This window comes from Saccopteryx bilineata, chromosome 7 (genome assembly GCF_036850765.1).
Source record: "Saccopteryx bilineata isolate mSacBil1 chromosome 7, mSacBil1_pri_phased_curated, whole genome shotgun sequence".
Taxonomy (NCBI): Eukaryota; Metazoa; Chordata; class Mammalia; order Chiroptera; family Emballonuridae; genus Saccopteryx; species Saccopteryx bilineata.
In genome coordinates, this window is record NC_089496.1 from 29,133,861 (window position 1) to 29,149,581 (window position 15,721).

General features: G+C 42.4%; 1 protein-coding gene across 2 annotated transcripts in view; it reads left to right on the forward strand.

Moving 5' to 3' along the window:
- The window catches only part of GLCCI1 (glucocorticoid induced 1), a 95,786-nt gene extending 85,151 nt beyond the window's left edge, over positions 1 to 10,635 (forward strand). For both annotated transcript variants that reach the window (XM_066240205.1, XM_066240207.1), the window contains exons 7-8: positions 6,425 to 6,545; positions 7,723 to 10,635. In XM_066240205.1, coding sequence (XP_066096302.1) covers positions 6,425 to 6,545; positions 7,723 to 8,071 — 470 coding nt within the window. In that variant the 3' untranslated portion in view covers positions 8,072 to 10,635. The remainder of the gene's footprint in view (positions 1 to 6,424; positions 6,546 to 7,722) is intronic.
- Positions 10,636 to 15,721: the final 5,086 nt, after the last annotated feature.

Here is a 15,721-nt window from a genome sequence, read left to right on the forward strand (position 1 = left end):
TGTTACCCGAACTGTAAGACTTTAATTATAAGCATAGACTGTTAGATTGGAAGGACCTTGATCTTCTAGTCACGTCATATCTCTAATGAGGACACTAGAGTCGAGATCGATCAAAACTTTGGCAGATATTATAATGAACTCTGACCCTGGTGCAGCCTGGTTGAACCCCTGCTCTGCCATCTACTAACTGTGTGCCCTTGGGCAAGTTACTCAACCTCTCTGTGTATCAGTTTCCTCACCTGTAAATTAGGGATCATAATGATACCTGCCTCATAGCATTGTTTTGATGATTAAATGTACTCAGTTGAGTTTACCTTTGTTATCTCCTGTAATCTTACCGTAGTCCTACTAGTAGGGATGTTGTCCTTATTGTAAGAACGGGGAATCTGAGGCTTAGAGAAATGAAGTAACTTTCCCGAAGTCTCTGCAGTCCAGATGCTGACAGAGACCTTCTGCTTCGCACTACTGCTTGCTGCCTTTGCAGGGGACTCGCCTTCATGCAGGTACTCGGCTGTGGAACAGGCACTCGGCTGTGGAAGGGCCTGGTGTGTGGAGGACAGCACGGAGCCGTGTGCCGGAGCACGAGGTGGATGGTGGGGAGTAGAAGGCAGTGTGACTGGTGACGGGGAGAGGCCGCTGTTTTATAAAAGGCCCCCGAGGCCTTGCTAAGGGAAATGAAGAGCCAAGCAAAGATCTTTTGTCAGCTAAGGGACATGACCAGCTTTATCTTGTGGGACCATAACTCGGGTGGAACTGCAGAATTGGAGAGAGACAGCAGGAGAACAAGATAAGATGATGTTTTAGCCGTCTAGTCCTGTGGTCTCCAAACTTGATTTATTAGCCGCCTTTTCTGGGAATTCTTCATCTGTATCCCTAATATAAATTTGTATATTTCTAAACTAAGTATATGTGTAATTCAACCGCCAAACTAAATATTGCCAGTACAGCTTCCTTTCTTATTTTTAAAGATAGAAAGTAAATATATATATATATATAAATATATATATATTTATGTTCTAATATCTTCTTGCTGCTTGTCAGCAGCTTGTTTTGTGCACTCAGCAAGAAAGCCCAGGTGCAGGGCAGACACAGGAGGGTGGCAAGGGCAGAGGAATTGGACAGAGGGGAAGACGAATCAACAGCCGTGTTGGCTGATCAGATATGCACGGCAAGGGAAACGTATGGGGGGAGAGAAAGGCAAAGTTCTAGCTTGGAAGTTGTGGACAATGGTTACCACCACTAATATGGCTAATAAGGCAGTGAATATCAGAGAAGCAACAGGCTTTTAGGTGAATGGACTGATAAGCTTAAGGTTCCGTGTAGTTTTCTGCCTGAAGATGTTATAATAGCAAGAATTGAAATAAAAAGAGGAAATACTGAGTTTCACCTTTATAGCATTTTGCTTTGCCTTCTAATTTGCATATGGTTAAGTGCTCAGTAAATATTTAAGTGAGCATTTAAAATTATACTGAAACTTCTATTAGAAGTATTGGGGGTTTTTGTCCCCTCAGTAGGACACTTTAGGAACAGTTTATTATGAACAGTGTTTTTCAGCTTTTTGAAAGCTGATGCCCCTGGAAAGTTTTTCATTTAAAAAGTTCAAGATTATAAAAGATGGTATCAGAATGATTTTCCTGAGATCCCTACTTACATTGCTTCAAGATATAAAATATTCTGTGTAACCTGAAATTTATTTTCAGTTTAGTTTTACCATTGTGATTTACATTTGTAATAGTCATGATTTTAGTCTATATATTGGGTTGAGGACTTTCTTCAATAAAATGATTTACTTTCAGTTTGAACTGCCATGTCAGACTGAGTTGTTCACGTACGTGTCAGATTCAGAATGAGTAGTTAGCACAGTCACATCTGGAGACAGGAATGAGCATGGTGTTTTTCCACAGTCGGGAGTATGTTTTGGGTGCTCGCTCCGGCAGCACATATACAAAAGTAGGGTCATGTTGTGGAAGAAGCAAAACATAAGTAGCAAAGGTTACGCTCTTTCCCTTCCTACCCTTTGTGGAATGCTGGTTTAGTGGAAATCTTAGCTATATATGATGTCTTATTTTATTAAAATTCTATCACCTTCTCATAAAGGGTGGACTTTGAAATTTTATAGAAACCTTAGAGACTACTTGTAAAAACCAAATGTCCTCTTTGCCTGTTCACAATTTGGTCTTGGAGTTAACTAAAAATGTAGGATTTTCAATAGCTTGGTAATGCCAACTGGTTCCAGAAGTTTGTTGCCAAGGAATGCTGTACAATTGTGTGTTTCTCTTGATTTCATTAGGCCATCAAACCACACTGCAGATGATGATTTTATTTCCTGAAAGAAAAGAAATAATTTTAATAGTAGAGTAGTAATTCTGTTTAGATCCTATTTAGTCAACCATATTTCTAATCTAACTCTATTGGCTAACTTTTAATTATGCTCTTTGAATATCATTGAGAATAGTGTTGGTTAACTCTGCTCACTCTTCTAGCCTACTATTCTAGCTGCTACAGGTATAATAAGAATCGCATTCTACTGGATATTGTTGCATTTATTATAAAAATATTTCTTTTGTAGAGGAATCTGTAGAATCTGCATGCTGTAGGCAGTGATTTTCATTTGGGGATGATCGCTGTAGGTGGAAGGGTGCCGTTGTGAACTGGCATCGTGCATGAGAAGCAGACATACACTGGAGAGTCAGGTCCTCCAAGCATTACTCTGCTTTCCCACCAGACTCCAACTCTTATCTCTGCGCACCTAAGTAAAGTTCGAGTGTGCAGATCTACTAAAAGTGACGTGTCTCTGCCAAGAGAGAGTGAAATAGACACTGAATTGTCTGAACAGTTTACCTTGTTTAACTTGCAAATTAGGAATGATGCATCTACTATTAGAGCAATATTTTTGGAGACCTTCCTATGTTTCGGGCACTGTTCTCACCCTTTTACCCACATTTTCATAGCTGATCTCGGTAGTTACTTCCAGTTTACAAACCAGGAAACAGAGATCATGCAGTTGGGTGGTTAGGTAGTCAGGTGGCCTAAAACCTGTGTTTTAACTTTTTTTGTGATTGGTTCTCAAATTTGGCTATACTTTAAAAGTATTTGGGAGCTTTATTTAAAAAGAACGGAGCACACATGCCTGGGCAGAGCCCCAGACCAATCAGTCCGAATCTCTCAGAGATGAGGTCTGGACATTGGCATTTACTGGTGTTTTTAAAACATCTGATGAGTATAATGTGAAACCAGAGTTAAGAACCACGGCTCTGTAATTATATTGCTAGTTTTAGAATTATCGTAATCTGACTTACTTTAGCAAAGGAATCTGATAGTAGGAGATAAAGCACATCTAAAGACTTAACGGCTACAATAGAATCATGGCAAAGATTTTATAATACCTAGCCACATAAATGAGTCAACTAATGTATATTATGTTTTTACACTGGAATTGTGAGTCATACGACTTACATATCAGAAATAATGAAAGCCATTTGTAAGGAGAAATTCAGGAACTCTTATAAAGGTACACGTCGTTTAATAATGAATATTGTTTCTACGCGGAATTCCAAGCTTTAATTCATTATCATGTGTTTAAAAATACTTGACAAGTACTTGTATTTTATTTGGCAAATATGGCACACATTCATAAGTATAATCTATTAAAATAAAATAACCAATAAAATGTTCTCATACTCTTGATTTTCAGACTTGGGTTATCCTGTCGTAAGTATAGATGAGAATCTTATGAATACAGACAGCTATATAAATAATCATATTCATTGCATTTAACTTTATTGACATTGACTATGTTATAAGAACATAGAGTAACAATAAATTGTCATCTACATGTCTAGTTATTTCCTACTGTGGGATAACAGAATGGATGAGAAAATTTATGCTTGTGAACAAAAGGGATTAAATTAAGATCACCACAAGACTTTTCATCTTGAACCTTTTGAGCAGGGCTGCTTGCCTCATATTTATAATGTTCTCTTACTGAAATGGGTTCTTAAATTCAGTAATGAGTTCTGAATGAGCAAGTTAGAAATCCCAGTCTGTAATGAGCAGAGTAGATTGTTCACATGGGCTGTGTTGAAGCATGCCATTTTGTAAAGCAAAAAAGGGTTAGTACAGTGTTCCTTATTTGTGTGTTAGAACCATTAAAAAATTATAGAAGTTTAGAGTTAGAAGTGGCCATTCTCAGTTACCTAGAAACTCGGAGAGGCAGCTGTGTGTAAGACTGCACCGCTAGTGACGGAGCTAAAACCACAGGCGTGGGGTCTGCGTTCTGTTTCTTTGCACTCTGTCCGATTGTAAACTTACCTGAGGAAAGAGCTTCAGATCTTAAAAACCTGTTTATGGCTCCAAATTCTGTTCTTCCAAGCTTTGTTTTTTCAGACCACCAAACATTAAACGTAAATAAATAAATGTGTGTGTGTGTGTGTTTTAGAAATTTTAGAACTTGGAAATCTGAAAAGTTTCAAGAAGAAAAGCCATTTAATTTATTTAAGATTGGTAATGGGGAGGTAATCCAATTCAAGTCACATCTAACTTTCAATTCTGGGAAAGTCCCTTGAAATCGATCAGTTAAATTATGAGAGCAATCACATGGGTAGGTCTAATGATGTCAAAAGAAATAGAACACAGAAGTTTGTAACTGGCTAAGATGATTTTTCTTGCATGATAATAGGGTGAATCCTTTATTGCTACTGACATGATCACCCCGCTGCTGATGGCAGGAAGGCTTGTTAAAGGCCTGGGGACCCTGGTTTTAGGGCCCTCCTGCACACCCGGAGGGCTGTGTGGTTACCAGCACTGATCTCCATGGGTATCACATGCCCTATCTACATTTTTATGTATTTCCTCTTCATGGCTTGTTGCTGTTTGTATAGCAGAGCAAGGTCAAGCTGTATTTTTGGTATTATGCTGAGTTCAAGGGCTCATTCTCACCAGTGCTCTGCATCTACCTTAGAGAGAAATCTGTATTTCTCCTCCTTCCTCCCTAGGAGAGTTGTTTAAGCAATATAGCAAAAGTGTTGAATCTAAGACAAGCTCAAATCTGCGTGATATATGAAGAAAGTCAACTTAATTCAAAGACTTAATTATTTCCAAGAGCCTATGTATAATTTGCAGCAACAAGCATAACAGTAGTAATGGAGAAACTTTGTGGCTTTCTAGGTTTCTCAATAGTGTGGCTTTGTTATTTTTCAGGCAATGATTTCCCAGCCAGAGATACAGCCATATTCAAATATATAAGTACATGTCTTTGTTCCCAGGACTAACATAGAAGCTCTTTGAATCATTCACCAGATACACTCTGAGTGTGCCTGAAGGGCCTGCTTTCTAAGCATGTACTATATACTTCATCAATAATAATGAAAACATCCCTGTTAACCTGATTCTGAATGTTAGACTGTGTTCTCTGTCCTAAACTAAAGCAACTTATCAAAATTGTGACAAATGTAATTATGGTGCAAATGCCATCTTTCAAAGTATGTATGAAAATAATACATTTTAATAGATCATGTGCTTGGTATTTTAGTAGTGGGAATTGGTTGCATTAAGTCAGAATTTTTTTAAATAGGACTCTTGTATTTATACAAGTATGTTACTGACTTTACAGCTTGGCATCTCACAGAGATAATCACACATTTCAGTGGATTTGAATTTCCAAAATCATTTGCCAGGTAGGAAAGGGAGAAATTACATATAGGTTTTATGGCTTTTCATGAATAGACCATTTTCTTTTTGGTCAAAAATATGAAGAAAACATGTTACGTAAAGATGCTTTTAGATTCTCATGCTTCCAGTAGCAAAAATAAAAATTGTGCTTAAAAAAAAAAGAAAGAAAATAAAAAGTGCTTTTATACAGACATTTTCAAGGCAAAATTAGTTTTTCATGGTGGGCTGAGGGAAAAAGACGTTGTGTTATAAACCTGTTTTTTTCCCTGCATACATATTATTCATGATGTTTTGTAAAAGTAACATTTCTGCCTGGAGCTAGTGAAGATTATTCCACATACTGAAATTTCCAATTACATTGGTGGACAGTGAGAAGGCACAGAAAACCCTGTATTGTACTCTTGTCTTTCTTCTGTATGACTTATACATATTACACCATTCATTTACATTTTGAAATACATAATAATGTATTTGTTTTCAGGACTACAGCTCTTCAGAATGCAGTTTTTTCTGGACCCAAATATCATCCTTTTGTGTTCTGTGGTGTGGCAGGTTACTATTGCATTGAAGCTTTTATTGATAAGAAATGTACTACACAGGGGTGTTAGAAATAGCTTTGCAATAAAGGAAGCTCTGTGGTGGAAGCAAAGGGGCAATAGTGGCTAAATTGTGCAAAAGGCTGCTTGTTTGGAAATCAAATTTAATTCAAAAGAGCTTTCAACCACTAGTTAATATAACTGCTTTAAATTTACAGACAGTGGGAGTAGCTCACCGTTACCCAAGTACGCTTCATCTCCCAAACCAAACAACAGCTACATGTTCAAACGGGAGCCCCCAGAGGGATGTGAGCGGGTGAAGGTCTTTGAGGAAATGGCGTAAGTAATGTCTTTTCTGTCAGCTGGGACCTGCAGCGCCGTAAGGCGTGTTACCGAGCCCGGTTGATTACGGGTGAATCAACTACTCCGTCCAGCTGATCCTGTGTTTCAGAGTTACGGAAAGAGAACTGAATAGGCAAAAGAGGGCTTATTAAAGGAGACTTGGAGCCTGTCTGCTGGCAATATGTAAGCTAATACGAAAGAAACTTGGAAATTCATCCTTACTAGCTAAAAGATCTATTTTTATTCATTAAGGATTTTCCCTTCAAAGGCTCTGTTATGCAGGTGGCGAACACAGACGTTTCGTAGCAAAGCTAATACCCCAGTGTAGCTAGCCTAATGACAGTTATCCCCACGCCAGGGGGAAGCCAGTCTCCTGCCCTGCAGATACGTCTGGCATGAAGAGTCACTGAATTCAGACTTTATTAACAGATTTTTCTTTCTAAAATTTCAATATGTATAAATTTAGAATTTGAAGTGAAGAGGTTCATACTGTAAATACTTGACAGAATGGCTCAAAAACCAAAGCAAACCGAAAAACCCTGTGTGGCTCTCGGGCTCACTCATCCCTCTGCCCCAGTGCGGGCGCCTGACGGAGGCTGCTGTGCTCTTGCCTGTGAGGGACAGAGACTGAAGGGGACGGAGAGGGTCCCGTGGGAGCTGAGGGCCAGTTCCTGGGCACGGGAGGGAGGAGGGGCTCTGGACTGACTGGCTCTTCGAGGAACGACTGGAACTCTTTGTTTTCTGATCCGTGTTAGTAGAAGTATGTATAGAGATGCAGAAAGAGGAGGAAATGCTTAAAACCAAGTACACGATGGGGTAATCCCTCTCCTGGGATACTTCTTCTTAACAGAAAAGGTCATTCTTACTTTGCACAATCTTCAGCGATAATGTAGGAGGTGTTTCCACATTCCTAAATGCTTGAAAGCAAACTAATGACCCCTGAGAAAGTTTGTCCGCCCGGTCCTCTTGAGAACGCTTTTGTCTCAGACATCACTTCAGTGCTGTGCACATGCGTAGTCTGCCGGCTGACTGTGCTATGGAAGATGTTTACCCTCTGTGTCCCTGAACTCATTCCCCGCCATGCCCATTGCAGCTCTTTGAGAGAACTCCCATTAATGCAGAAAGTGCTCACCTGGTTCGTGATTGTAAACCTCCTTCTGTTTTATGGTTTTAGGTCTCGTCAGCCTATCTCAGCCCCTCTCTTTTCATGTCCTGACAAAAACAAGGTTAATTTCATCCCCACCGGATCAGCTTTCTGTCCTGTGAAACTCCTAGGCCCTCTCTTACCTGCCTCCGACCTGATGCTCAAGAACTCGCCCAGCTCCGGCCAGAGCGCGGCCCTGGCCACCCTGACCGTGGAGCACCTCTCCTCGCGGGTCTCCTTGGCCTCCCTCTCCGAGGACACCAGCATGGCGGGCCCCGGCGAGGCCGCTGTCCCACAGCCATCCCAGCAGCCACCACAGCCCCTGCAGGACCTGCAGGAGGAGGAGCACATCTCTGCTCAGAACTACGTGATCATCTAAAGCGAGGGGGAGCTGGCCTCTGCCTGACCTTCCATGGATTAGGAACTAGATCTCAGACGTCTATCTGCACGGAGTGACACAACTTTCTGAGCGCCACCACCCACAACAAAGTACTCAGCAGCGTCGCAAAGTATCTCTTAACACGGATCTTGGCAGGGATGGAACTCCTGTCGGCAGTTCTTGTGGAAAGCAGTAATGCTTGCAAAACGCGTGTGTCATTGAGCATTCTAAGTGGAGACTATGCATTTCATAGTATGTTTGACAGATTAGTAAGTACTGTGTCCTGTGTTTTGTTCCAAATTCTTCAGTATAAATAAGCTCTGTATCAAAACGTTGCCTGTCTAAATAGAAAATGTCTTGCTGTGTTTTGTCCTATGGAAAATACTGTACTTCAGGATTATGTTTACAATGGATCCAGGTGTTCGTTTCTAACTTCTGTAATACATACAATGCAAAGAACACAATACACAGACAGCCACGGCAGTCGCACAGTGCCCACCCTCTGGCCTAGCTTCAGGTACTTCAGTTGAAGTCTAAACTCAGGTAACTTGGAATGTATATCATATTGGGATATTAAATATTTCACAGCTAAAAAGCTAAAGAGCGAACATCACTCTTTGCCTTTCCTTAGTTTATGCATTTCCTTTTCCTCATTACATTCCACATTCTTAGAATAAGAAGTGCATTCAACCCTAGGAGAACGATAATCCTGGACATGGGTGAACATGAGAAGAACCAGCAGATCTGTGGTGTCTGACATCATTTTTGTCATGTGGTTACTAGTAAAGCAGCTGTTGCATTCACTGTCTCAACGTGTAAATGTGGCTTTTTTTTTTAAGTTCAGGTGTTGCTCAGTTCATGACTGTTCAATGTCACATATAAAGTGTCCAGTACGAGGCTGTGCGCAAACATTCCACATTGTGTGTGATGGAATTTAAGGATAAAGATGCCGAGGTTTAAATTCAAAACAAATGAAGTTTCACAAGGATGGTTGAGATTTTTTTGTTTCTATTGGCCGTCAAGGTCATGAAATGCTCCTGTTTTATCTAACAGCATATTCATGTTTAGTTTCCCTTTTGGAAATTCTCTAATATGAAAGTTTCTAAATGACACACTTTTGGTTATTGTTTTCCTCAAGCAGTTTGGGTGCATGAGTTACATTCATGTAGAAAGGGCATATTGTAGATCTCAGAATTAATGCACCGTCGGCAAGCAGGTTCTTTGGTGACTCACAAAAGCAGTAGTTTGAAGCTGTCTCATTTAAGCCCCCCACAAGTATCATGAATAGTCCTGTTAATGTTTCAGTCATGCAAAGTACAACAAAAACCCGAGTGAGTAGCCTTGACCTTGCAGACTTGACCTAACTTCTCAACGAAGTTGAAGAGGGCCCTCGATACCCCTGATTGGTCTGTGGAAGAGCCCGACTTCCAGACACTATTTTCTGACACACAAAGAGAGGATCCAAGAGCAAAGGGAAGTTTTTTTGTATTTTTATTCCATTGCTTTCAGTTCCATAAAATAGAGTTGTTTCCACCTGCACTGAAGTGCGTGGCATAGTCTTCTTACAAATTAGGGGAACGAGGTGCCTGCGGCTCCGGGAACATTTCAGTTCCCTGCAGTCATTCCTGGGTTTCTTTTTTCTAAGGAGGTTGAAGAAGGAGGAGGTGATAAAGGTAAAAGCAACACCATTGATATTTGTTTTTTAGATGGCATATATGTTATGTTTGTGTGTGTGTGCGTGTATGTGTGTGTGTGTGTATTCTGTGTATTATTTTGTCATAATCCCAATTCTCTTCTTTCCACCAAAGTTTGCGGTAATATTCTCTCCTGAAGGTGCATTCTGGCTCCTTTAAATTAGTCAGTGTTATATTGTAGGAGGCTGTCATGGGAATGGACTCAGTTTACTTTTGCCATTTTCACAGGGGAACCTTTTAAAACAATCTCTTCAGCAGCAGACACCTTTAACCCGAATAATCTCAGGCCTTGATGAAAATACTATATTTTGTAGATTATGGTTAAAGGGAGAAAATTATTAGCTCTGTAAGATAAATATGAGCTCCATTAACTTCTGATATCTGGTTTAGCATTACATAATGCGTTGATCTTATGCTCTGCTTTTGTCCAAATAAGATGCAATAGTATCCATATCAGTTTCTGAGAGATGGACTGAATATGCTTTTTTGGTGATGAAATCTGATGTACGATATTTATAGTGATAATGTGCTTTTATTTTCTCATGAGAAACTGAATATTGTGTTGTACATTTGTTCTTAGCATATATTAAAGTTTTGAACCAAATGTGTTAAAGCTTATGCTTTGCCATGTAAATTTCCCAGAAGTTGAGCTCAAATGTATCCTACATCCATCCAGCTGTAGAAATTTGTCAGAAACTGTTTAAATTTTGTATATAGTTGTACTGTTTTAATTCTAGCCACTGCGCTGAACAGTATTCGAGTTACCATCGATATGGCTTTACACAAGGAAATGTGTGGCTTTTGTTTTGTATTTTTTCAGTATAGAAGTTCCTGTGTCTTATTTAAATAAAGTTATTAGTAAAAGTGGAATAGTTGACACGTGTTTGTGGAAAGACTGGGTGGCTAGCATCTCGCCTGACAGAGATGAATTCAGTTCGGGGCAATGGCAGCATTCAGGGCGCGCCGAGTTCCCGACCTGCGTCTCCAGGGCTCTCAGGACTCGAACTGGATCGGGTTTCCACAGCCTGGTTTCCTCCTGACATTTAATTTACACACTTTCCATCACAAGGTAAGAAGCTAGATGTCTAAAGTTCCAAGTCTTTGTAATACTCCCAGCTATGAGCACCTTAAATAGAGAACACATTGTTCCCCCATCATCGTTTTTGCCTAAGGACTATTTGTGGAAGCATGATTTTTGTTAAGTTTGGTAAAACCCCCTCAAAGAAAGTTGCATATTTCTTGCAATGAAAGCTACAGCAAAAGATATATATATATAATATATATATATTTTACTCTTTTTATTTATATTTAAATTCAGAAACAGAGGGAGAAAAGCCTCAGAGAACAGTGATGTGCTGGTGTTCTGCCCAGCTGCCGAATAGGGCCATGGTAGATCGTGTGGTGTCCGAGAGCACAGAGCCCTCAGAAATAATTTACCAGCGGAGTGTTCATTGCCCAAGCTCATCTCATCAACGAGGGAAAATTTCGCCTTTAACTAGAATTTAAAAATGACTATTCAGTATCTGTGTTTTGTTTTGGGCCGAAAAAAATATATATAAAATATAACATTTTAATGGTAAAGTGTATCAACTATCTTTTTGAGGATGATATTTAATTTAGGCAGGAAATTATGTACCTTTTACAACTTAAAAATTCCATTGCAGGCCCTGGCCATTTTGCTCAGTGGTTAGAGTATCAGCCTGATGTGTGGATGTCCTGGGTTCGATTCCCAGTCAGGGCGCACAGGAGAAGTGTCCATCTGCTTCTCTGCCCCTCCCCTTCTCACTTCTCTCTCTCTCTCTCTCTCTCTCTCTCTCTCTCTCTCTCTCCTTCCCCCTCCTGCAGCCATGGCTTGGAGCCAGTTGGCCCCAGGCACTGAGGATGGCTCCACGGCCTCCCCTTCAGATGTTAAAGAAGAGCTCAGTTGCTAAGCACTGGAGCAACTCCCCAGATGGGCAGAACATTGCCCCCTAGTGGGCTTGCCAGGTGTATCCCTTTCTGGGGGCATGAGGAAGTCTCTGCCTCCTCTCCTCTCACTGAATTAAAAAAAAAATCCATTCCAAGTGAATTCAAAGGAAAAGGATTTTCAGCCTTATCTATGTTTGACTCAATCAAGCATAGATAATAATAAGCTTAATATAAACAGCCCTGAGAAACAAGTCAGTATATCAGTATTTGCAAAATCAAGTCTGAAGAAATGAGGGGGGAAACTAGCCCTCAGAACTTATGTCTGTTTAATCTTATGCTAGCTAGAAATCGCCACTGAAAGTTTATATTGCCAAATAAGTGCTTATTCCCGTTCCTTCATCCCCCCCCTTCCAGGTCTGAGGTTCCACAGTCCCCCCACATGGCCCCTCCTGTGCTGTACAGGCAGCTCCTGCCTTATACTCCATCTTTGGTACTCAAACTTTTTCCCCCTGGATGCTCCTTGGTGAACTTCAGACTCTTTGGAGCTGCAGGAGCTTTGTGAGGATGGAAATCTTCATTCTCATCTTGAGTCAAAATCTGAATGCCGTAGTCCCGCCCCGCAGTTCCGGCCATCTAAAGCAGGGGTCGGGAACCTTTTTGGCTGAGAGCCATGAACACCACATATTTTAAAATATAATTCTGTGAGAGCCATACAATGACCCGTGTATGTTACACATTATCCAATAAAAATTTGGTGGTGTCCCGGAGGACAGCTGTGATTGGCTCTAGCCACCCACAACCATGAACATCAACGGTAGGAAATGAATGGATTGTAATACACGAGAATGTTTTATATTTTTAACGTTATTAATTTTTTAATTAAAGATTTGTCTGCGAGCCAGATGCAGCCATCAAAAGAGGCACATCTGGCTCACGAGCCATAGGTTCCCGACCCCTGATCTAAAGTCTCTCCTCAGACTCATTGCCTCATCTCAGCTCCCATGGTTGCACGGAATGAACACTGTTGTCCCGGGATGTACTGAGTCAGCACTCCCCCTTTTTATACCCCTATTCCTGTTTCCCAGGAGACAGACTGGAGGTCCAAGTCCAGGAGTTCTCTCCACCCGGATCTCAGATTAGCACTTCCGTCTCCCTCTTATCTCAGCCCTGGATTCCAAGCTGCAGAGGCACGATGGTGTCAGATCAGATGGCTAGTCCAGGCCGAAGGATTTCTTTTGAAATAGGATTCTGATGGCAAGGAGACAAAACTAAGTATGCTAGACTTCCAATACCTCTCAGCACTGTAGGCCAGATGTCAGCCAATGACGGCAGATGGGCCCAATCTAACCCACGCCTAGTTTTGTAAATTAAACTGACTGGAGCAAAGCCACACTCATTTGCTTCTGTAGTTAAGTAGGAAAGTTTGGGGGAAGTCAAAAGTTATATAAGTTATATGCAGATTTTTGGCTGTGCAGGGGTCTCAGCCCCTAACCCCCACCTTGTTCAAGGACCAACTCCACTGCCCCTGGCTGTTTTGCACTACAATGGCTCTGTTAAGTAGTTGCAACAGAGACAGTCTGACCCACAATGCCTAAAATATTTACTGTCTTTTTACAGAAGCAAATTTGCTGACTTCTGCAAAAACCCAAGAATTCTAGGCGAAGGTAACTTGTATCGAACATGTTGTCTGGGAAATATGTGCTCAAGTTCTTCGATCTGCCTCCCTTCGAGAGGTAGAGCTTAATTTTTCTCCCCTCACATGTGGCCTGGACCCGCTTATGAGCAGAATACCACAAAAGTGACGGGCTGCCGCTTCTGAGATTACGTTATGAAAAGGCAGGCTTCTGCTTTGGGGTGGGCACTTTCTTGGATCACTTGCTGCGGGGGAAGCTATGTTATGAGGATATTCAAAAGGTCTATGGAGGGACTGCTACACCACGTGGCAAGTAGTGGTGTCCTCTGACCACCAGCTAGCAAGGAGCTGAGGCCCCTGGCACTGGCAAACATGTGAGCGAGCTTGGGAGCAGGTCCTCCGGCCCCAGTCAAGCCTTGAGATGCCGGTAGCCTCTGAGAGCCCTCCAGCCAGACCAGCTGAGCCCCTCGTGGGGTCCCGGCCTACGGGAGCTGTGCAAGAGAATCCGTGTTTGTTCTGTGAAGGCACTGAGTTTGGGGGTACTTTGTTACATAGGGTTAGAGAACTAATATAGAACAGCGGCTGCTCTCCATGCCACCCCCCCACACACATACTTACCCCATTACTGCCACCGGCATCGCCTGGAGCCTCGCTCTATCACTCTATCTTCTGGGTCCGAGATAAGGCTTGCCTATTTTAGGATGGACAGGTCTTGAGAAAAAGCCATTTTGGACTCAGTCCACGACAAAGCTTTCTCATGCAAAATTTTGTTATTGAATAATTCACCTGGTATTAAGTCTACTGTATGTGCCTAAAAGTTGTCTAACACTAAACCATCTTACCTAAGACAAGCCCACGGAGGTGAGGGGTAGGTGGGAATTAAACCCTTGCAGAAAAGGATCCCCTATGTGAAATGATGCAAGAAAGGGTGGGGCCGGCGATCAGTTTTTAAAGCTGAGAAGGAAGAAAAAGCAGAAACTATTTGTACTTCGAATCTCTTTTTTTTCCTTTAGATAACAGGAGGCTGGTGACCCACTGGTTCTAATTTGGCCTATTCCATTCCATAGGCATTTGCATCTAAGAGGAGATAAAAAATAAATTTTTTAAAGGTTCCAGATCAGTTTGGTGATGGCCCCTCTCATTCAAAACAGCCATTTTTTCTTAACACTGAGAATTGGAACAATTAGGTCAGTTTTCCTCTGAAAGATTTTCTGATAACACGGAATGGGTTCCCTTTCACACGACAAATTCTACTCAAGTCTTGGCATCAGTTTTAAGCGTGACTTTGGTGACATTCCTTCAGCCAGAACTGGGTATGGCCCTGCAGCCAATGGATGTTATTTCAAACCACTGTCTGGAGCAAACTGGCTGAAAGGTGGACATAGGGCTCCACAAGGACCTGCCACATGGGGCGGGGGGGTTCATGCAGGAAAGGCAAACCTTTTCTCAGGTTTTCTATTCCACTTTGTAAAGGAAAAGGGCTATACCCAAAGGACAGAAGTTAACAAAGGACACTGCTCATGTGCTACAATAAACCAGCTGCCATTTTTCATATGGACTGACATGAAGCCAAAGAGGGTAATCTTAACTCACTCTCCAGTCATCTCTCTGCCCATTTGACTGCAGACAAACATCTGGTGTGGTCTTTCCTGCCTCCCTTCCCCATGACCACCCCTGGAGCTTTGTCTGAAGAATCTACTCGCTCTTGAATCCCTGATCCCTCCTCCTGATTGCTCCCCTAACCCTGTGACTATCGCAGTGGGTCCTGGGAGAACACAATAAGGAAGTAGTAGCAGGAAGAGGCTCAAGAGGGTCACACCTGGGGACAGGGTCTGTGGGGAGGGTAGATGGTCACACCTGAGGGACAGGGTCTGTGGGGAGGGGTAGATGGTCACACCTGGGGACAGGGTCTGTGGGGAGGGTAGATGGTCACACCTGGGGACAGGGTCTGTGGGGAGGGGTAGATGGTCACACCTGGGGACAGGGTCTGTGGGGAGGGGTAGATGGTCACACCTGGGGACAGGGTCTGTGGGGAGGGTAGATGGTCACACCTGAGGGACAGGGTCTGTGGGGAGGGGTAGATGGTCACACCTGGGGACAGGGTCTGTGGGGAGGGTAGATGGTCACACCTGGGGACAGGGTCTGTGGGGAGGGGTAGATGGTTACACCTGAGGGACAGGGTCTGTGGGGAGGGTAGATGGTCACACCTGGGGACAGGGTCTGTGGGGAGGGGTAGATGGTCACACCTGGGGACAGGGTCTGTGGGGAGGGGTAGATGGTCACACCTGGGGACAGGGTCTGTGGGGAGGGTAGATGGTCACACCTGGGGACAGGGTGTGTGGGGAGGGTAGATGGTCACACCTGGGGACAGGGTCTGTGGGGAGGGTAGATGGTCACACCTGGGGACAGGGTGTG